Here is a 24,651-nt window from a genome sequence, read left to right on the forward strand (position 1 = left end):
CACCATACTGTTTGATACGGTCTCACCACACCATACTGTTGTGTTTGATACGGTCTCACCACACCATACTGTTGTGTTTGATACAGTCTCACCACACCATACTGTTGTGTTTGATACGGTCTCACCACACCATACTGTTGTGTTTGATACAGTCTCACCACACCATACTGTTGTGTTTGATATGGTCCCACCACACCATACTGTTGTGTTTGATACGGTCTCACCACACCATACTGTTGTGTTTGATACGGTCTCACCACACCATACTGTTGTGTTTGATACGGTCTCACCACACCATACTGTTGTGTTTGATACGGTCTCACCACACCATACTGTTGTGTTTGATACGGTCTCACCACACCATACTGTTGTGTTTGATACGGTCTCACCACACCATACTGTTGTGTTTGATACGGTCTCACCACACCATACTGTTGTGTTTGATACGGTCTCACCACACCATACTGTTGTGTTTGATATGGTCTCACCACACCATACTGTTTGATACGGTCTCACCACACCATACTGTTGTGTTTGATACGGTCTCACCACACCATACTGTTGTGTTTGATATGGTCTCACCACACCATACTGTTGTGTTTGATACGGTCTCACCACACCATACTGTTGTGTTTGATACGGTCTCACCACACCATACTGTTTGATACTGTCTCACCACACCATACTGTTGTGTTTGATACGGTCTCACCACACCATACTGTTTGATACTGTCTCACCACACCATACTGTTGTGTTTGATACGGTCTCACCACACCATACTGTTGTGTTTGATACGGTCTCACCACACCATACTGTTGTGTTTGATACTGTCTCACCACACCATACTGTTGTGTTTGATACGGTCTCACCACACCATACTGTTGTGTTTGATACGGTCTCACCACACCATACTGTTGTGTTTGATACGGTCTCACCACACCATACTGTTGTGTTTGATACTGTCTCACCACACCATACTGTTGTGTTTGATACGGTCTCACCACACCATACTGTTGTGTTTGATACGGTCTCACCACACCATACTGTTGTGTTTGATACGGTCTCACCACACCATACTGTTGTGTTTGATACAGTCTCACCACACCATACTGTTGTGTTTGATACGGTCTCACCACACCATACTGTTGTGTTTGATACGGTCTCACCACACCATACTGTTGTGTTTGATACGGTCTCACCACACCATACTGTTGTGTTTGATACGGTCTCACCACACCATACTGTTGTGTTTGATACGGTCTCACCACACCATACTGTTTGATACGGTCTCACCACACCATACTGTTGTGTTTGATACGGTCTCACCACACCATACTGTTTGGTACGGTCTCACCACACCATACTGTTGTGTTTGATACGGTCTCACCACACCATACTGTTGTGTTTGATACGGTCTCACCACACCATACTGTTGTGTTTGATACGGTCTCACCACACCATACTGTTTGATACGGTCTCACCACACCATACTGTTGTGTTTGATACGGTCTCACCACACCATACTGTTGTGTTTGATACAGTCTCACCACACCATACTGTTGTGTTTGATACGGTCTCACCACACCATACTGTTGTGTTTGATACGGTCTCACCACACCATACTGTTGTGTTTGATACGGTCTCACCACACCATACTGTTGTGTTTGATACGGTCTCACCACACCATACTGTTGTGTTTGATACGGTCTCACCACACCATACTGTTTGATACGGTCTCACCACACCATACTGTTGTGTTTGATACGGTCTCACCACACCATACTGTTGTGTTTGATACAGTCTCACCACACCATACTGTTGTGTTTGATACGGTCTCACCACACCATACTGTTGTGTTTGATACGGTCTCACCACACCATACTGTTGTGTTTGATACGGTCTCACCACACCATACTGTTGTGTTTGATACAGTCTCACCACACCATACTGTTGTGTTTGATACGGTCTCACCACACCATACTGTTGTGTTTGATACGGTCTCACCACACCATACTGTTTGATACGGTCTCACCACACCATACTGTTTGATACAGTCTCACCACACCATACTGTTTGATACGGTCTCACCACACCATACTGTTGTGTTTGATACGGTCTCACCACACCATACTGTTGTGTTTGATACTACTGTTGTGTTTGATACGGTTTCACCACACCATACTGTTGTGTTTGATACGGTCTCACCACACCATACTGTTGTGTTTGATACGGTCTCACCACACCATACTGTTGTGTTTGATACGGTCTCACCACACCATACTGTTGTGTTTGATACGGTCTCACCACACCATACTGTTGTGTTTGGTACGGTCTCACCACACCATACTGTTGTGTTTGATACGGTCTCACCACACCATACTGTTGTGTTTGATACGGTCTCACCACACCATACTGTTGTGTTTGATACGGTCTCACCACACCATACTGTTGTGTTTGATACCGTCTCACCACACCATACTGTTGTGTTTGATACGGTCTCACCACACCATACTGTTGTGTTTGATACGGTCTCACCACACCATACTGTTGTGTTTGATACGGTCTCACCACACCATACTGTTGTGTTTGATACGGTCTCACCACACCATACTGTTTGATACGGTCTCACCACACCATACTGTTGTGTTTGATACTGTCTCACCACACCATACTGTTGTGTTTGATACGGTCTCACCACACCATACTGTTGTGTTTGATACGGTCTCACCACACCATACTGTTGTGTTTGATACGGTCTCACCACACCATACTGTTGTGTTTGATACCGTCTCACCACACCATACTGTTGTGTTTGATACGGTCTCACCACACCATACTGTTGTGTTTGGTACGGTCTCACCACACCATACTGTTGTGTTTGATACGGTCTCACCACACCATACTGTTGTGTTTGATACGGTCTCACCACACCATACTGTTGTGTTTGATACGGTCTCACCACACCATACTGTTGTGTTTGATACGGTCTCACCACACCATACTGTTGTGTTTGATACGGTCTCACCACACCATACTGTTGTGTTTGATACGGTCTCACCACACCATACTGTTGTGTTTGATACGGTCTCACCACACCATACTGTTGTGTTTGATACGGTCTCACCACACCATACTGTTGTGTTTGATATGGTCTCACCACACCATACTGTTGTGTTTGATACAGTCTCACCACACCATACTGTTTGATACGGTCTCACCACACCATACTGTTGTGTTTGATACAGTCTCACCACACCATACTGTTTGATATGGTCTCACCACACCATACTGTTGTGTTTGATACGGTCTCACCACACCATACTGTTGTGTTTGATACGGTCTCACCACACCATACTGTTTGATACTGTCTCACCACACCATACTGTTGTGTTTGATACGGTCTCACCACACCATACTGTTTGATACTGTCTCACCACACCATACTGTTGTGTTTGATACGGTCTCACCACACCATACTGTTGTGTTTGATACGGTCTCACCACACCATACTGTTGTGTTTGATACGGTCTCACCACACCATACTGTTGTGTTTGATACGGTCTCACCACACCATACTGTTGTGTTTGATACCGTCTCACCACACCATACTGTTGTGTTTGATACGGTCTCACCACACCATACTGTTGTGTTTGGTACGGTCTCACCACACCATACTGTTGTGTTTGATACGGTCTCACCACACCATACTGTTGTGTTTGATACGGTCTCACCACACCATACTGTTGTGTTTGATACGGTCTCACCACACCATACTGTTGTGTTTGATACCGTCTCACCACACCATACTGTTGTGTTTGATACGGTCTCACCACACCATACTGTTGTGTTTGATACGGTCTCACCACACCATACTGTTGTGTTTGATACGGTCTCACCACACCATACTGTTGTGTTTGATACGGTCTCACCACACCATACTGTTGTGTTTGATACGGTCTCACCACACCATACTGTTGTGTTTGATACGGTCTCACCACACCATACTGTTGTGTTTGATACGGTCTCACCACACCATACTGTTGTGTTTGATACGGTCTCACCACACCATACTGTTGTGTTTGATACGGTCTCACCACACCATACTGTTGTGTTTGATACGGTCTCACCACACCATACTGTTGTGTTTGATATGGTCTCACCACACCATACTGTTGTGTTTGATACAGTCTCACCACACCATACTGTTTGATACGGTCTCACCACACCATACTGTTGTGTTTGATACAGGTCTCACCACACCATACTGTTTGATATGGTCTCACCACACCATACTGTTGTGTTTGATACGGTCTCACCACACCATACTGTTGTGTTTGATACGGTCTCACCACACCATACTGTTTGATACTGTCTCACCACACCATACTGTTGTGTTTGATACGGTCTCACCACACCATACTGTTTGTTTGATACTGTCTCACCACACCATACTGTTGTGTTTGATACGGTCTCACCACACCATACTGTTGTGTTTGATACGGTCTCACCACACCATACTGTTGTGTTTGATACTGTCTCACCACACCATACTGTTGTGTTTGATATGGTCTCACCACACCATACTGTTGTATTTGATACGGTCTCACCACACCATACTGTTGTGTTTGATACGGTCTCACCACACCATACTGTTGTGTTTGATACGGTCTCACCACACCATACTGTTGTGTTTGATACGGTCTCACCACACCATACTGTTGTGTTTGATACGGTCTCACCACACCATACTGTTTGTTTGATACAGTCTCACCACACCATACTGTTTGATACGGTCTCACCACACCATACTGTTGTGTTTGATACGGTCTCACCACACCATACTGTTGTGTTTGATACAGTCTCACCACACCATACTGTTGTGTTTGATACGGTCTCACCACACCATACTGTTGTGTTTGATACAGTCTCACCACACCATACTGTTGTGTTTGATATGGTCCCACCACACCATACTGTTGTGTTTGATACGGTCTCACCACACCATACTGTTGTGTTTGATACGGTCTCACCACACCATACTGTTGTGTTTGATACGGTCTCACCACACCATACTGTTGTGTTTGATACGGTCTCACCACACCATACTGTTGTGTTTGATACGGTCTCACCACACCATACTGTTGTGTTTGATACGGTCTCACCACACCATACTGTTGTGTTTGATACGGTCTCACCACACCATACTGTTGTGTTTGATACGGTCTCACCACACCATACTGTTGTGTTTGATACGGTCTCACCACACCATACTGTTGTGTTTGATATGGTCTCACCACACCATACTGTTTGATACGGTCTCACCACACCATACTGTTGTGTTTGATACGGTCTCACCACACCATACTGTTTGATATGGTCTCACCACACCATACTGTTGTGTTTGATATGGTCTCACCACACCATACTGTTTGATACGGTCTCACCACACCATACTGTTGTGTTTGATACAGTCTCACCACACCATACTGTTGTGTTTGATATGGTCCCACCACACCATACTGTTGTGTTTGATACGGTCTCACCACACCATACTGTTGTGTTTGATACGGTCTCACCACACCATACTGTTGTGTTTGGTACGGTCTCACCACACCATACTGTTGTGTTTGATACGGTCTCACCACACCATACTGTTGTGTTTGATACGGTCTCACCACACCATACTGTTTGATACGGTCTCACCACACCATACTGTTGTGTTTGATACTGTCTCACCACACCATACTGTTGTGTTTGGTACGGTCTCACCACACCATACTGTTGTGTTTGATACGGTCTCACCACACCATACTGTTGTGTTTGATACGGTCTCACCACACCATACTGTTGTGTTTGATACCGTCTCACCACACCATACTGTTGTGTTTGATACGGTCTCACCACACCATACTGTTGTGTTTGGTACGGTCTCACCACACCATACTGTTGTGTTTGATACGGTCTCACCACACCATACTGTTGTGTTTGATACGGTCTCACCACACCATACTGTTGTGTTTGATACGGTCTCACCACACCATACTGTTGTGTTTGATACGGTCTCACCACACCATACTGTTGTGTTTGATACGGTCTCACCACACCATACTGTTGTGTTTGATACGGTCTCACCACACCATACTGTTGTGTTTGATACGGTCTCACCACACCATACTGTTGTGTTTGATACGGTCTCACCACACCATACTGTTGTGTTTGATATGGTCTCACCACACCATACTGTTGTGTTTGATACAGTCTCACCACACCATACTGTTTGATTGACGGTCTCACCACACCATACTGTTGTGTTTGATACAGTCTCACCACACCATACTGTTTGATATGGTCTCACCACACCATACTGTTGTGTTTGATACGGTCTCACCACACCATACTGTTGTGTTTGATACGGTCTCACCACACCATACTGTTTGATACTGTCTCACCACACCATACTGTTGTGTTTGATACGGTCTCACCACACCATACTGTTTGATACTGTCTCACCACACCATACTGTTGTGTTTGATACGGTCTCACCACACCATACTGTTGTGTTTGATACGGTCTCACCACACCATACTGTTGTGTTTGATACGGTCTCACCACACCATACTGTTGTGTTTGATACGGTCTCACCACACCATACTGTTGTGTTTGATACCGTCTCACCACACCATACTGTTGTGTTTGATACGGTCTCACCACACCATACTGTTGTGTTTGATACGGTCTCACCACACCATACTGTTGTGTTTGATACGGTCTCACCACACCATACTGTTGTGTTTGATACGGTCTCACCACACCATACTGTTGTGTTTGATACGGTCTCACCACACCATACTGTTGTGTTTGATACGGTCTCACCACACCATACTGTTGTGTTTGATACGGTCTCACCACACCATACTGTTGTGTTTGATACGGTCTCACCACACCATACTGTTGTGTTTGATACGGTCTCACCACACCATACTGTTGTGTTTGATACGGTCTCACCACACCATACTGTTGTGTTTGATACGGTCTCACCACACCATACTGTTGTGTTTGATACGGTCTCACCACACCATACTGTTGTGTTTGATACGGTCTCACCACACCATACTGTTGTGTTTGATACGGTCTCACCACACCATACTGTTGTGTTTGATACGGTCTCACCACACCATACTGTTGTGTTTGATACGGTCTCACCACACCATACTGTTGTGTTTGATATGGTCTCACCACACCATACTGTTGTGTTTGATACAGTCTCACCACACCATACTGTTTGATACGGTCTCACCACACCATACTGTTGTGTTTGATACAGTCTCACCACACCATACTGTTTGATATGGTCTCACCACACCATACTGTTGTGTTTGATACGGTCTCACCACACCATACTGTTGTGTTTGATACGGTCTCACCACACCATACTGTTTGATACTGTCTCACCACACCATACTGTTGTGTTTGATACGGTCTCACCACACCATACTGTTTGATACTGTCTCACCACACCATACTGTTGTGTTTGATACGGTCTCACCACACCATACTGTTGTGTTTGATACGGTCTCACCACACCATACTGTTGTGTTTGATACTGTCTCACCACACCATACTGTTGTGTTTGATATGGTCTCACCACACCATACTGTTGTATTTGATACGGTCTCACCACACCATACTGTTGTGTTTGATACGGTCTCACCACACCATACTGTTGTGTTTGATACGGTCTCACCACACCATACTGTTGTGTTTGATACGGTCTCACCACACCATACTGTTGTGTTTGATACGGTCTCACCACACCATACTGTTTGATACAGTCTCACCACACCATACTGTTTGATACGGTCTCACCACACCATACTGTTGTGTTTGATACGGTCTCACCACACCATACTGTTGTGTTTGATACAGTCTCACCACACCATACTGTTGTGTTTGATACGGTCTCACCACACCATACTGTTGTGTTTGATACAGTCTCACCACACCATACTGTTGTGTTTGATATGGTCCCACCACACCATACTGTTGTGTTTGATACGGTCTCACCACACCATACTGTTGTGTTTGATACGGTCTCACCACACCATACTGTTGTGTTTGATACGGTCTCACCACACCATACTGTTGTGTTTGATACGGTCTCACCACACCATACTGTTGTGTTTGATACGGTCTCACCACACCATACTGTTGTGTTTGATACGGTCTCACCACACCATACTGTTGTGTTTGATACGTTGTGGTACGGTCTCACCACACCATACTGTTGTGTTTGATACGGTCTCACCACACCATACTGTTGTGTTTGATACGGTCTCACCACACCATACTGTTGTGTTTGATATGGTCTCACCACACCATACTGTTTGATACGGTCTCACCACACCATACTGTTGTGTTTGATACGGTCTCACCACACCATACTGTTTGATATGGTCTCACCACACCATACTGTTGTGTTTGATACGGTCTCACCACACCATACCGTTGTGTTTGATACGGTCTCACCACACCATACTGTTTGATACTGTCTCACCACACCATACTGTTGTGTTTGATACGGTATCACCACACCATACTGTTTGATACTGTCTCACCACACCATACTGTTGTGTTTGATACGGTCTCACCACACCATACTGTTGTGTTTGATACGGTCTCACCACACCATACTGTTGTGTTTGATACTGTCTCACCACACCATACTGTTGTGTTTGATATGGTCTCACCACACCATACTGTTGTGTTTGATACGGTCTCACCACACCATACTGTTGTGTTTGATACGGTCTCACCACACCATACTGTTGTGTTTGATACGGTCTCACCACACCATACTGTTGTGTTTGATACTGTCTCACCACACCATACTGTTGTGTTTGATACTGTCTCACCACACCATACTGTTGTGTTTGATACTGTCTCACCACACCATACTGTTGTGTTTGATACAGTCTCACCACACCATACTGTTGTGTTTGATACGGTCTCACCACACCATACTGTTGTGTTTGATACAGTCTCACCACACCATACTGTTGTGTTTGATACGGTCTCACCACACCATACTGTTGTGTTTGATACGGTCTCACCACACCATACTGTTGTGTTTGATACGGTCTCACCACACCATACTGTTGTGTTTGATACGGTCTCACCACACCATACTGTTGTGTTTGATACGGTCTCACCACACCATACTGTTGTGTTTGATACGGTCTCACCACACCATACTGTTGTGTTTACTGTTTGATACTGTCTCACCACACCATACTGTTGTGTTTGATACGGTCTCACCACACCATACTGTTGTGTTTGATACAGTCTCACCACACCATACTGTTGTGTTTGATACGGTCTCACCACACCATACTGTTGTGTTTGATACGGTCTCACCACACCATACTGTTGTGTTTGATACGGTCTCACCACACCATACTGTTGTGTTTGATACGGTCTCACCACACCATACTGTTGTGTTTGATACGGTCTCACCACACCATACTGTTGTGTTTGATACGGTCTCACCACACCATACTGTTGTGTTTGATACGGTCTCACCACACCATACTGTTTGATACGGTCTCACCACACCATACTGTTTGGTACGGTCTCACCACACCATACTGTTGTGTTTGATACGGTCTCACCACACCATACTGTTGTGTTTGATACGGTCTCACCACACCATACTGTTGTGTTTGATACGGTCTCACCACACCATACTGTTTGATACGGTCTCACCACACCATACTGTTGTGTTTGATACGGTCTCACCACACCATACTGTTGTGTTTGATACAGTCTCACCACACCATACTGTTGTGTTTGATACGGTCTCACCACACCATACTGTTGTGTTTGATACGGTCTCACCACACCATACTGTTGTGTTTGATACGGTCTCACCACACCATACTGTTGGGTTTGGTACGGTCTCACCACACCATACTGTTGTGTTTGATACGGTCTCACCACACCATACTGTTGTGTTTGATACGGTCTCACCACACCATACTGTTGTGTTTGATACCGTCTCACCACACCATACTGTTGTGTTTGATACGGTCTCACCACACCATACTGTTGTGTTTGATACGGTCTCACCACACCATACTGTTGTGTTTGATACGGTCTCACCACACCATACTGTTGTGTTTGATACGGTCTCACCACACCATACTGTTGTGTTTGATACAGTCTCACCACACCATACTGTTTGATACGGTCTCACCACACCATACTGTTTGATACGGTCTCACCACACCATACTGTTTGATACGGTCTCACCACACCATACTGTTTGATACAGTCTCACCACACCATACTGTTTGATACGGTCTCACCACACCATACTGTTGTGTTTGATACGGTCTCACCACACCATACTGTTGTGTTTGATACTACTGTTGTGTTTGATACGGTTTCACCACACCATACTGTTGTGTTTGATACGGTCTCACCACACCATACTGTTGTGTTTGATACGGTCTCACCACACCATACTGTTGTGTTTGATACGGTCTCACCACACCATACTGTTGTGTTTGATACGGTCTCACCACACCATACTGTTGTGTTTGATACGGTCTCACCACACCATACTGTTGTGTTTGATACGGTCTCACCACACCATACTGTTGTGTTTGATACGGTCTCACCACACCATACTGTTGTGTTTGATACGGTCTCACCACACCATACTGTTGTGTTTGATACGGTCTCACCACACCATACTGTTGTGTTTGATACGGTCTCACCACACCATACTGTTGTGTTTGATACGTCTCACCACACCATACTGTTGTGTTTGATACGGTCTCACCACACCATACTGTTGTGTTTGATACGGTCTCACCACACCATACTGTTGTGTTTGATACGGTCTCACCACACCATACTGTTGTGTTTGATACGGTCTCACCACACCATACTGTTTGATACGGTCTCACCACACCATACTGTTGTGTTTGATACGGTCTCACCACACCATACTGTTGTGTTTGGTACGGTCTCACCACACCATACTGTTGTGTTTGATACGGTCTCACCACACCATACTGTTGTGTTTGATACGGTCTCACCACACCATACTGTTGTGTTTGATACCGTCTCACCACACCATACTGTTGTGTTTGATACGGTCTCACCACACCATACTGTTGTGTTTGGTACGGTCTCACCACACCATACTGTTGTGTTTGATACGGTCTCACCACACCATACTGTTGTGTTTGATACGGTCTCACCACACCATACTGTTGTGTTTGATACGGTCTCACCACACCATACTGTTGTGTTTGATACGGTCTCACCACACCATACTGTTGTGTTTGATACGGTCTCACCACACCATACTGTTGTGTTTGATACGGTCTCACCACACCATACTGTTGTGTTTGATACGGTCTCACCACACCATACTGTTGTGTTTGATACGGTCTCACCACACCATACTGTTGTGTTTGATATGGTCTCACCACACCATACTGTTGTGTTTGATATGGTCTCACCACACCATACTGTTTGATACGGTCTCACCACACCATACTGTTGTGTTTGATACGGTCTCACCACACCATACTGTTTGATACGGTCTCACCACACCATACTGTTGTGTTTGATACGGTCTCACCACACCATACTGTTTGATACGGTCTCACCACACCATACTGTTTGATACGGTCTCACCACACCATACTGTTGTGTTTGATACAGTCTCACCACACCATACTGTTTGATACGGTCTCACCACACCATACTGTTTGATACGGTCTCACCACACCATACTGTTGTGTTTGATACGGTCTCACCACACCATACTGTTTGATACAGTCTCACCACACCATACTGTTGTGTTTGATACGGTCTCACCACACCATACTGTTGTGTTTGATACTACTGTTGTGTTTGATACGGTCTCACCACACCATACTGTTGTGTTTGATACGGTCTCACCACACCATACTGTTGTGTTTGATACGGTCTCACCACACCATACTGTTGTGTTTGATACGGTCTCACCACACCATACTGTTGTGTTTGATACGGTCTCACCACACCATACTGTTGTGTTTGGTACGGTCTCACCACACCATACTGTTGTGTTTGATTTGTTGTGTTTGATACGTCTCACCACACCATACTGTTGTGTTTGGTACGGTCTCACCACACCATACTGTTGTGTTTGATACGGTCTCACCACACCATACTGTTGTGTTTGATACGGTCTCACCACACCATACTGTTGTGTTTGATACCGTCTCACCACACCATACTGTTGTGTTTGATACGGTCTCACCACACCATACTGTTGTGTTTGATACGGTCTCACCACACCATACTGTTGTGTTTGATACGGTCTCACCACACCATACTGTTGTGTTTGATACGGTCTCACCACACCATACTGTTTGTTTGATACGGTCTCACCACACCATACTGTTGTGTTTGATACTGTCTCACCACACCATACTGTTGTGTTTGATACGGTCTCACCACACCATACTGTTGTGTTTGATACGGTCTCACCACACCATACTGTTGTGTTTGATACCGTCTCACCACACCATACTGTTGTGTTTGATACGGTCTCACCACACCATACTGTTGTGTTTGGTACGGTCTCACCACACCATACTGTTGTGTTTGATACGGTCTCACCACACCATACTGTTGTGTTTGATACGGTCTCACCACACCATACTGTTGTGTTTGATACGGTCTCACCACACCATACTGTTGTGTTTGATACGGTCTCACCACACCATACTGTTGTGTTTGATACGGTCTCACCACACCATACTGTTGTGTTTGATACGGTCTCACCACACCATACTGTTGTGTTTGATATGGTCTCACCACACCATACTGTTGTGTTTGATATGGTCTCACCACACCATACTGTTTGATACGGTCTCACCACACCATACTGTTGTGTTTGATACGGTCTCACCACACCATACTGTTTGATACGGTCTCACCACACCATACTGTTGTGTTTGATACGGTCTCACCACACCATACTGTTGTGTTTGGTACGGTCTCACCACACCATACTGTTGTGTTTGATACGGTCTCACCACACCATACTGTTGTGTTTGATACGGTCTCACCACACCATACTGTTTGATACGGTCTCACCACACCATACTGTTTGATACGGTCTCACCACACCATACTGTTGTGTTTGATACAGTCTCACCACACCATACTGTTTGATACGGTCTCACCACACCATACTGTTTGATACGGTCTCACCACACCATACTGTTTGATACGGTCTCACCACACCATACTGTTGTGTTTGATACAGTCTCACCACACCATACTGTTTGATACGGTCTCACCACACCATACTGTTTGATACGGTCTCACCACACCTGGTGGTTGGAAATTACATTTTTGCATCTGAGTTCCTAGAGTGTGCGGCTCTCTTTTATTTTCAAGCTCACCACACCTGTAGAAATAGGATTAGATATTTAGTGAGACCTATAGTTCTAAGAGTGTAGGTTAGAATGAGGTTTTGGTTATTTCTCCCTCTGTGTGTGTGTGTGTGTGTGTGTGTGTGTGTGTGTGTGTGTGTGTGTGTGTGTGTGTGTGTGTGTGTGTGTGTGTGTGTGTGTGTGTGTGTGTGTGTGTGTGTGTGTGTGTGTGTGTGTGTGTGTGAGTGAGTGAGGTGGGGGTCTTTTGATGGCTGTTTGTACTGCTGTGTGTATTCTGTATAGGGGTTTACTGGACTCTATAATGGTGTCATTTTCAGGCTCTTTATTATGTCTTCACACTGTCAACGGGTCAGATTTTTGGTGTCTGTCTGAGTCTTAATGACAGTAACTGTGAGTGTGTTTCAGAACTGTAGTGTAGTGAATGGCTTAAACAGCTGGGATCATGAAACAGGAGTGATGATCGTAGTGGACTGGGAGTAGGAGGAGTCTATGCCGTGTGTGTGTGTGTGTGTGTGTGTGTGTGTGTGTGTGTGTGTGTGTGTGTGTGTGTGTGTGTGTGTGTGTGTGTGTGTGAGTGAGGTGGGGGTCTTTTGATGGCTGTTTGTACTGCTGTGTGTATTCTGTATAGGGGTTTACTGGACTCTATAATGGTGTCATTTTCAGGCTCTTTATTATGTCTTCACACTGTCAACGGGTCAGATTTTTGGTGTCTGTCTGAGTCTTAATGACAGTAACTGTGAGTGTGTTTCAGAACTGTAGTGTAGTGAATGGCTTAAACAGCTGGGATCATGAAACAGGAGTGATGATCGTAGTGGACTGGGAGTAGGAGGAGTCTATGCCGTGTGTGTGTGTGTGTGTGTGTGTGTGTGTGTGTGTGTGTGTGTGTGTGTGTGTGTGTGTGTGTGTGTGTGTGTGTGTGTGTGTGTGTGTGTGTGTGTGTGTGTGTGTGTGCTCCCAACCAGAGGTCCATTATAGCATTTGGTAAATTCAACGCTTTACTGTTCAATCCAGGGCAGGGGGGCACACTGCAGCAGAGTGTGTGTGTGTTTCCTCGGGCTCTATCCTGGAATGCACCCTACTACCACTGGTTATGAGTCCAAGGCTAGACTAGACCATATTACTAGAGGTCGGTCTTTCACCTCATTTGATTTCCAGGTGAGGATCAAAGGCTCTCAAAGCACCAGTTGTAGCCTTTTGAAGCCAAACTGTTTCAGGCGGGAGGCTACAGGGGCCCACATTGCCTATATCGTAGGAGAAACACTGCTATAAAGCCCCACAGTGGAGGTGTCATAATACCCATAAATACCCACCTTGTCCTAGAGAGATTTACACGGTTATCAAAACGCCACGCCAGGGTGAGACTATAAGAAACACAGCCCTTATTTTAAGTGTTTCTAATATCCCCTATGGGTAAAATGAATGGTGGAAAAAACGATTGTAACCATTTCCCTGTTTGATCGCTAGGTTTTATGGGTATTATGGGTATTATACTCTATAGGTGTCTTAAAGTCAAGTGCTTTCACCAGTCTCCCTGTTTAGCCAACTCCTAAGACTAGGTTTAACTTGACACGTCCCTGATCACAGCTGAAACACATTCCAGCACCTAAAACGGGCCCAGAGAACCCCAGAGAGGAATTCACCTAAAACGGGCCCAGAGAACCCCAGAGAGGAATTCACCTAAAACGGGCCCAGAGAAGCCCAGAGAGGAATTCACCTAAAACGGGCCCAGAGAACCCCAGAGAGGAATTCACCTAAAACGGGCCCAGAGAACCCCAGAGAGGAATTCACCTAAAACGGGCCCAGAGAACCCCAGAGAGGAATTCACCTAAAACGGGCCCAGAGAACCCCAGAGAGGAATTCACCTAAAACGGGCCCAGAGAACCCCATAGAGGAATTCATCACTGGACCCCTGGTTCTTAAATGACCCTGTCTGAAAACCTGTGTTTGTTTATGTATGTAGACACACGATGAGGAGGACTGATGTGCTTCATACCCTCAGACATATGCAGACACACACACACAAGCATCATGTCTGCAGGAAACCAGGCACCATCCATACGGTGAAGCATGGTGGTGGCAGCATCATGCTGTGGGGAGGTTTTTCAGCAGCAGGGACTGGGAGACTAGTCAGGATCGAGACTTTAACCCAATCAAACATCTTTGGAGGGACCCGAAAATAGCTGTGCAGCAACGCTCCCCATCCAACCTGACAGAGCTTGAGAGGATCTGCAGAGAAGAATGGGAGAAACTCCCCAAATACAGGTGTGCCACGTTTGTAGCGTCATACCCAAGAAGCCTCGAGGCTGTAATCGCTGTCAAAGGTGCTTCAACAAAGTACTGAATAAAGGGTCTGAATACTTATGTAAATGTGAAATTTCAGTTTATTTTAAGTTTTATAGAATAGCAAAAATGTCTAAAAACCTGTTTTTGCTTTGTCATTATGGGGTATTCTGTGTAGATAGATGAGGGAAAAAAACTATTTTATCAATTTTAGAATAAGGTTGTAACGTAACAAATTGTGGAAAAAGTCAAGGTGTCTGAATACTTTCCGAATGCCCTAGTGTGTTACTATAACATTCTACTCCCCTGGCTCTGAGAACATCCTTGTCATCATTCTGTTCTGTTACACACACACACTTCTCACTCTCTAGTTTTCTCCCTCCCTCTCTTTCTCTTTAATACAGAAGACTAGAGGTTGACCGATTATGATTTTTCAACGCCGATTAATCGGCTGATAAAAAAAATATATATATATATATCAAGACACCTTGACTTTGATTGCTATGAAACCTTGAAATCGGCCCTAATTAATCGGCTATTCCGATTAATCGGTCAACCTCTAATACATATACACACCCCCTCTCTCTTTCTCTCTTTCCCTCTCCCCCGCTATTTTTCTCCCCCTCTCTTTTTAAAACACACCCACACTGCTGTCCTAGTCCAGTGGGAAAAAACACAGTCCACTGTTATACTCCTGAGTCGTCTCCAGTACCCATTATGATCCCCCTCTCTCTCTCTCTCTCTCTCTCTCTCTCTCTCTCTCTCTACCCCCTCTCTCTCTCCCCCTCTCTCTCTCTCTCTCTCTCTCTCTCTACCCCTCTCTCTCTCCCCCTCTCTCTCATTCTCTCTCTCTCTCTCTCTATCCCCCTCTCTCTCTCTCTCTCTCTCTCTCTCTTCTCTCTCTCTCTACCCACCCTCTCTCCCTCTCTCTCTCTCTATCTCTCTCTCTCTCTCTCTACCCCCTCTCTCTCTCCTCTCTCTCTCTCTCTACCCACCCTCTCCCCTCTCTCTCTCTCTCGCTCTCTCTCTCTATCTCTCTCTCCTCTCTATCTCTCTCTACCCCCCTCTCTCGCTCTCTCTCTGTATCTTTCTCTGTCTCTTACTCTCTTTCTATCTCCCTCCCCTCTCTCACTCTTTCACTCTCTCTCTCTCTCTCTCCCCCCTCACTTGTTTTCTCGCTCTCTACCACAATGAAAAGCTGCTGGCAAAACGCACAAAAGTGCTGTTTGAATGAATGTTTATGCGCCTGCTTCTGCCTACCACCACTCAGTCAGATACTTAGATACTTGTATGCTCAGTCAGATTATATGCAACGCAGGACACGCTAAATAATATCTAGTAATATCATCAACCATGTGTAGTTAACTAGTGGTTATGATTGATTGTTTTTTATAAGATAAGTTTAATGCTAGCAAGCAACTTACCTTGGCTTACTGCATTCACGTAACAGGCAGTCTCCTTGTGGAGTGCAACGAGAGAGAGGCAGGTCGTTATTGCGTTGGAGTAGTTGACTGTAAGGTTGCAAGATTGAATCCCCCAAGCTGACAAGGTGAACATCTGTCGTTCTGCCCCTGAACGAGGCAGTTAACCCACCGTTCCTAGGCTGTCATTGAAAATAAGAATGTGTTCTTAACTGACTTGCCTGGTTAAATAAAGGTATAAAAAAATCGGCGCCCAAAAATACAGATTTCCGATTGTTATGAAAACTTGAAATCGGCCCTAATTAATCGGCCATTCCGATTAATCGGTCGACCTCTAGTTGATTCCAAACAAGTTTAAACAAGGAGACTCAGGTCCAGCCGAACGTCGGATGAAAAGTTCAAAAAGTTATATTACAGGTCGTAGAAACTTGTCAAACTAAGTATAGAATCAATCTGTAGGATATTTTTTTGCATAAATCTTCGATAATGTTCCAACCGGAGAATTCCATTGTCTGTAGAAAAGCAATGGAACGAGAGCTAACTCTCTCGTGACCGCGCCTCACGAGCCTGTGGCACTCTGCCAGACACCTGGCTCAATCCCCTCTCATTCTCTCCCCCTGCATAGTAGAAGCTTGAAACAAAGTTCTAAAGACTGTTGACATCTAGTGGAAGCCTTAGGAAGTGCAATATGACCCTATTTACACTATATTGGAATGGCAAAGAGTTGAAAAACTACAAACCTCAGATTTCCCACTTCCTGGTTGGATTTTTCTCAGGTTTTCACCTGCCATATGAGTTCTGTTATACTCACAGACATCATTCAAAAAGTTTTAGAAACTTCAGAGTGTTTTCTATCCAATAATACTAATATGCATATATTAGCATCTGGGACAGAATATAGCAGTCAGTTTACTCTGGGCACCTTATTCATCCAAGCTACTCAATACTGTCCCCCTGTCACCAAGAAGTTAACCTGTCTCCTCTTCATCTTCACTGATTGAAGTGGATATAACAGGTGACATCAATAAGGGATCATAGCTTTCACCTGGATTCACCTGGTCAGTCTGTCATTGAAAGTACAGGTGTTCCTAATGTTTTTATTATACTGCTGACAGGGCTTGTGAAGTCTGGCCCAGGACTTTTATTGGCTCGTTCTTGGACCACAGCTGAATATTGTCTCAGTACATTTGTTCGCTGTATTTATACACCAAGTGCTTTCCAACTAATATTCCCTTTTTTCTCCCCAAATGATGACTGTGTGCATAAGTCGTGCTTGTTCTGCTGAATTCTGTGAAAAAGAAGCAGTGACCCTGTTCATTGTGGGTTCATGTTTGACCCTGTTCATTGTGGGTTCATGTTTGATCCTGTTCATTGTGGGTTCATGTTTGATCCTGTTCATTGTGGGTTCATGTTTGACCCTGTTCATTGTGGGTTCATGTTTGATCCTGTTCATTGTGGGTTCATGTTTGACCCTGTTCATTGTGGGTTCATGTTTGACCCTGTTCATTGTGGGTTCATGTTTGATCCTGTTCATTGTGGGTTCATGTTTGACCCTGTTCATTGTGGGTACATGTTTGACCCTGTTCATTGTGGGTACATGTTTGACCCTGTTCATTGTGGGTTCATGTTTGACCCTGTTCATTGTGGGTTCATGTTTGATCCTGTTCATTGTGGGTTCATGTTTGACCCTGTTCATTGTGGGTTCATGTTTGACCCTGTTCATTGTGGGTTCATGTTTGACCCTGTTCATTGTGGGTACATGTTTGTATGTCTGGGTCATGACTGCGGTTTTCCCTGACTCACAGGACGTTGTGAGGTGGAAGGGAGGGGGAGGTTAGACAGGCGAGGAGCGTAACTTTGGGGAATGGTCCACTGCAGGGTCAGAGGAAGGTTGTTTTTCCTCTCACCCTCCTTCCAATCCCCCCTCTCTCTTTCCCTCTCCTCGCTCTCTCTGTCTCTCTCTCTGTCTCTCTCTTTCTCTGTGTACATGAGGAGAAATGACACATTTCTCTCCCTCTCTCCTTCCTTCCCACTCTCTCTCTCCAGTCCCAAAGAATTTGCTGCAGCAGGTGCCCAGCCCCAGAGTACCAGTGTTTTACCCCCCATCGCCCGGGGCCCATGACCCAAACGTGGTTGGAGACAGTGCTCCCCCTGATGAGACGTCGGGCATAACCTCTGACACTGTGCTCTCAGGTGAGTGGTTGCACACAAGGCATACATGTACAGTAACAAGTCCCTGTGTTAGGTCAGTTAGGATCACCACTTTATTTTAAGAATGTGAAATGTCAGAATAATAGTAGAGAGAATGATTTATTTCAGCTTTTGTTTCTTTCATCACATTCCCAGTGGGTCAGAAGTTTACATACACTCAATTAGTATTTGGTAGCATTGCCTTTAAATTGTTTAACATGGGTCAAATATTTCGGGTAGCCTTCCACACGCTTCCCACAATAAGTAAGTCAGGGCTTTGTGATGGTCACTCCAATACCTTGACTTTGTTGTCCTTAAGCCATTTTGCCACAACTTTGGAAGTATGCTTGTGGTCATTGTCCATTTGAAAGACCCATTTGCGACCAAGCTTTAACTTCCTGACTGATGTTTTGAGATGTTGCTTCAATATATCCACATAATTTTCCTCCTCATGATGCCATCAATTTTGTGAAGTGCACCAGTCACTCCTGCAGCAAAGCACCCCCACAACATGATGCTGCCACCCCCGTGCTTCACGGTTGGGATGGTTTTATTCGGCTTGCAAGCCTCCCCCTTTTTCCTCCAAACATAACGATGGTCATTATGGTCAAACAGTTCTATTTTTGTTTCATCAGACCAGAGGAAAAAGTATGATCTTTGTCCCCATGTGCAATTGCAAACTGCAGTCTGGCTTTTTTATGGCGGTTTTGGAGCAGTGGCTTCTTCCATAGCCTTTCAGGTTATGTCGATATAAATCAAATCAAATCAAATCAAATGTTATTTGTCACATACACATGGTTAGCAGATGTTAATGCGAGTGTAGCGAAATGCTTGTGCTTCTAGTTCCGACAATGCAGTGATAACCAACAAGTAATCTAACTAACAATTCTAAAACTACTGTCTTATACACAGTGTAAGGGGATAAAGAATATGTACATAAGGATATATGAGTGAGTGATGGTACAGAGCAGCATACAGTAGATGGTATCGAGTACAGTATATACATATGAGATGAGTATGTAGACAAAGTAAACAAAGTGGCATAGTTAAAGTGGCTAGTGATACATGTATTACATAAGGATGCAGTCGATGATGTAGAGTACAGTATATACGTATGCATATTAGATGAATAATGTAGGGTAAGTAACATTATATAAGGTAGCATTGTTTAAAGTGGCTAGTGATATATTTACATCATTTCCCATCAATTCCCATTATTAAAGTGGCTGGAGTTGGGTCAGTGTCAATGACAGTGTGTTGGCAGCAGCCACTCAATGGTGGCTGTTTAACAGTCTGATAGCCTTAAGATAGAAGCTGTTTTTCAGTCTCTCAGTCCCAGCTTTGATGCACCTGTACTGACCTCGCCTTCTGGATGATAGCGGGCTGAACAGGCAGTGGTTCGGGTGGTTGATGTCCTTGATGATCTTTATGGCCTTCCTGTAACATCGGGTGGTGTAGGTGTCCTGGAGGGCAGGTAGTTTGCCCCCGGTGATGCGTTGTGCAGACCTCACTACCCTCTGGAGAGCCTTACGGTTGAGGGCGGAGCAGTTGCCGTACCAGGCGGTGATACAGCCCGCCAGGATGCTCTCGATTGTGCATCTGTAGAAGTTTGTGAGTGCTTTTGGTGACAAGCCGAATTTCTTCAGCCTCCTGAGGTTGAAGAGGCGCTGCTGCGCCTTCTTCACGACGCTGTCAGTGTGAGTGGACCAATTCAGTTTGTCTGTGATGTGTATGCCGAGGAACTTAAAACTTGCTACCCTCTCCACTACTGTTCCATCGATGTGGATAGGGGGGTGTTCCCTCTGCTGTTTCCTGAAGTCCACAATCATCTCCTTAGTTTTGTTGACGTTGAGTGTGAGGTTATTTTCCTGACACCACACTCCGAGGGCCCTCACCTCCTCCCTGTAGGCCGTCTCGTCGTTGTTGGTAATCAAGCCTACCACTGTTGTGTCGTCCGCAAACTTGATGATTGAGTTGGAGGCGTGCGTGGCCACGCAGTCGTGGGTGAACAGGGAGTACAGGAGAGGGCTCAGAACGCACCCTTGTGGGGCCCCCGTGTTGAGGATCAGCGGGGAGGAGATGTTGTTGCCTACCCTCACCACCTGGGGGCGGCCCGTCAGGAAGTCCAGTACACAGTTGCACAGGGCGGGGTCGAGACCCAGGGTCTCGAGCTTGATGACGAGCTTGGAGGGTACTATGGTGTTGAATGCCGAGCTGTAGTCGATGAACAGCATTCTCACATAGGTATTCCTCTTGTCCAGGTGGGTTAGGGAAGTGTGCAGTGTGGTTGAGATTGCATCGTCTGTGGACCTATTTGGGCGGTAAGCAAATTGGAGTGGGTCTAGGGTGTCAGGTAGGGTGGAGGTGATATGGTCCTTGACTAGTCTCTCAAAGCACTTCATGATGACGGAAGTGAGTGCTACGGGGCGGTAGTCGTTTAGCTCAGTTACCTTAGCTTTCTTGGGAACAGGAACAATGGTGGCCCTCTTGAAGCATGTGGGAACAGCAGACTGGTATAGGGATTGATTGAATATGTCCGTAAACACACCGGCCAGCTGGTCTGCGCATGCTCTGAGGGCGCGGCTGGGGATGCCGTCTGGGCCTGCAGCCTTGCGAGGGTTAACACGTTTAAATGTCTTACTCACCTCGGCTGCAGTGAAGGAGAGACCGCATGTTTTCGTTGCAGGCCGTGTCAGTGGCACTGTATTGTCCTCAAAGCGGGCAAAAAGTTATTTAGTCTGCCTGGGAGCAAGACATCCTGGTCCGTGACTGGGCTGGGTTTCTTCTTGTAGTCCGTGATTGACTGTAGACCCTGCCACATGCCTCTTGTGTCTGAGCCATTGAATTGAGATTCCACTTTGTCTCTGTACTGACGCTAGCTTGTTTAATAGCCTTGCGGAGGGAATAGCTGCATTGTTTATATTCGGACATGTTACCAGACACCTTGCCCTGATTAAAAGCAGTGGTTCGCGCTTTCAGTTTCACGCGAATGCTGCCATCAATCCACGGTTTCTGGTTTGGGAATGTTTTTATCGTTGCTATGGGAACGACATCTTCGGCGCACGTTCTAATGAACTCGCACACCGAATCAGCGTATTCGTCAATATTTTCATCTGACGCAATACGAAACATGTCCCAGTCCACGTGATGGAAGCAGTCTTGGAGTGTGGAGTCAGCTTGGTCTGACCAGCGTTGGACAGACCTCAGCGTGGGAGCCTCTTGTTTAAGTTTCTGCCTGTAGGCAGGGATCAACAAAATGGAGTCGTGGTCAGCTTTTCCGAAAGGGGGCGGGGCAGGGCCTTATATGCGTCGCGGAAGTTAGAGTAACAATGATCCAAGGTTTTACCACCCCTGGTTGCGCAATCGATATGCTGATAAAATTTAGGGAGTCTTGTTTTCAGATTAGCTTTGTTAAAATCCCCAGCTACAATGAATGCAGCCTCCGGATAAATGGTTTCCAGTTTGCAAAGAGTTAAATAAAGTTCGTTCAGAGCCATCGATGTGTCTGCTTGGGGGGGATATATACGGCTGTGATTATAATCGAAGAGAATTCTCTTGGAAGATAATGCGGTCTACATTTGATTGTGAGGAATTCTAAATCAGGTGAACAGAAGGATTTGAGTTCCTGTATGTTTCCTTCATCACACCATGTCTCGTTAGTCATGAGGCATACGCCCCCGCCGCTCTTCTTACCAGAAAGATGTTTGTTTCTGTCCGCGCGATGCGTGGAGAAACCCGTTGGCTGCACCGCATCGGATAGCGTCTTCCCAGTAAGCCATGTTTCCGTGAAGCAGAGAACATTGCAGTCTCTGATGTCCCTCTGGAATGCTACCCTTGCTCGGATTTCATCAACCTTGTTGTCAAGAGACTGGACATTGGCAAGAAGAATGCTGGGGAGTGGTGCGCGATGTGCCCAGGACTTGTTTTACTGTGGATATAGATACTTTTGTACCTGTGTCCTCCAGCATCTTCACAAGGTCCTTTGCTGTTGTTCTGGGATTGATATGCACTTTTCACACCAAAGTATGTTCATCTCTAGGAGACAGAACGCCTCTCCTTCCTGAGTGGTATGATGGCTGTGTGGTCCCATGGTGTTTATACTTGCATTCTATTGTTTGTTCAGATGAAGGTGGTACCTTCAGGCATTTGGAAATTGCTCCCAAGGATGAACCTGACTTTTTTTCTGAGGTCTTGGCTGATTTCTTTTGATTTTCCCATGATGTCAAGCAAAGAGGCAATTAGTTTGAAGGTAGGCCTTGAAGTACATCCACAGGTACACCTCCAATTGACTCAAATTGTTTTAATTAGCCTATCAGAAGCTTCTAAAGCCATTACATAATTTTCTGGAATTTTCCAAGCTGTTTAAAAGCACAGTCAAGTTAGTGTATGTAAACTTCTGACCCACTCGAATTGTGAATTATAAGTGAAATAATCTGTCTGTAAACAATTGTTGGGAAAATTACTTGTGTCATGCATAAAGTAGATGTCCTAACCTACTTGCCAAAGCTATAGTTTGTTCATCTTATTCATTCCTTTACACTTGTGTGTATAAGGTAGTTGTTGTGAAATTGTTAGATTACTTGTTAGATATTACTGCATGGTCGGAAAGCATTTCACTACACTCGCATTAACATCTGCTAACCATGTGTATGTGACAAATCAAATTTTATTTTATTTTATTTAACAAGAAATTTGTGGAGTGGTTGAAAAACGAGTTTTAATGACTCCAACCTAAGTGTATGTAAACTTCCGACTTTAACTCTACATGTACACACACATACAGTACCAGCCAAAAGTTTGGACACAGAATAATACTGAAGACATCAAAACTATTAAATAACATATGGAATCATGTAGTAACCAAAAAAGTGTTAAACAAATCTAAATATATTTTATATTTGAGATTCTTCAAAGTAGCCACCCTTTGCCTTGATGACAGCTTTGCACACTCTTGGCATTCTCTCAACCAGCTTCACCTGGAATTCTTTTCCAACACTCTTGAAGGAGTTCCCACATATAATGAGCACTTGTTGGCTGCTTTTCCTTCACTCTGCAGTCCAACTCATTCCAAACCAATTCAATTTGGTTGAGGTTGGGTGATTGTGGAGGACAGATCATCTGATGCAGCACTCCATCACTCTCCTTCTTGGTCAAATAGCCCTTACACAGCCTGGAGGTTTGTTGGGTCATTGTCCTGTTGAAAACAAGTTATAGTCCCACTAAGTGCAAACCAGATGGGATGTTGTATCGCGACAGAATACTGTGGTAGCCATGCTGGTTAAGTGTCACCAGCAAAG

The 24,651-nt window shown here is 45.0% G+C and overlaps 1 protein-coding gene across 2 annotated transcripts in view; it reads left to right on the forward strand.

Annotated features, from left to right (window-relative positions):
• Positions 1–24,651, forward strand: part of LOC115124113 (protein eva-1 homolog A) — a 240,956-nt gene that overhangs the window by 198,223 nt on the left and 18,082 nt on the right. For both annotated transcript variants that reach the window (XM_065008645.1, XM_065008646.1), the window contains one exon: positions 19,211–19,357. In XM_065008645.1, the coding sequence (XP_064864717.1) occupies positions 19,211–19,357 (147 nt within the window). The remainder of the gene's footprint in view (positions 1–19,210; positions 19,358–24,651) is intronic.

Source organism: Oncorhynchus nerka, linkage group LG24, assembly GCF_034236695.1.
Source record: "Oncorhynchus nerka isolate Pitt River linkage group LG24, Oner_Uvic_2.0, whole genome shotgun sequence".
Taxonomy (NCBI): Eukaryota; Metazoa; Chordata; class Actinopteri; order Salmoniformes; family Salmonidae; genus Oncorhynchus; species Oncorhynchus nerka.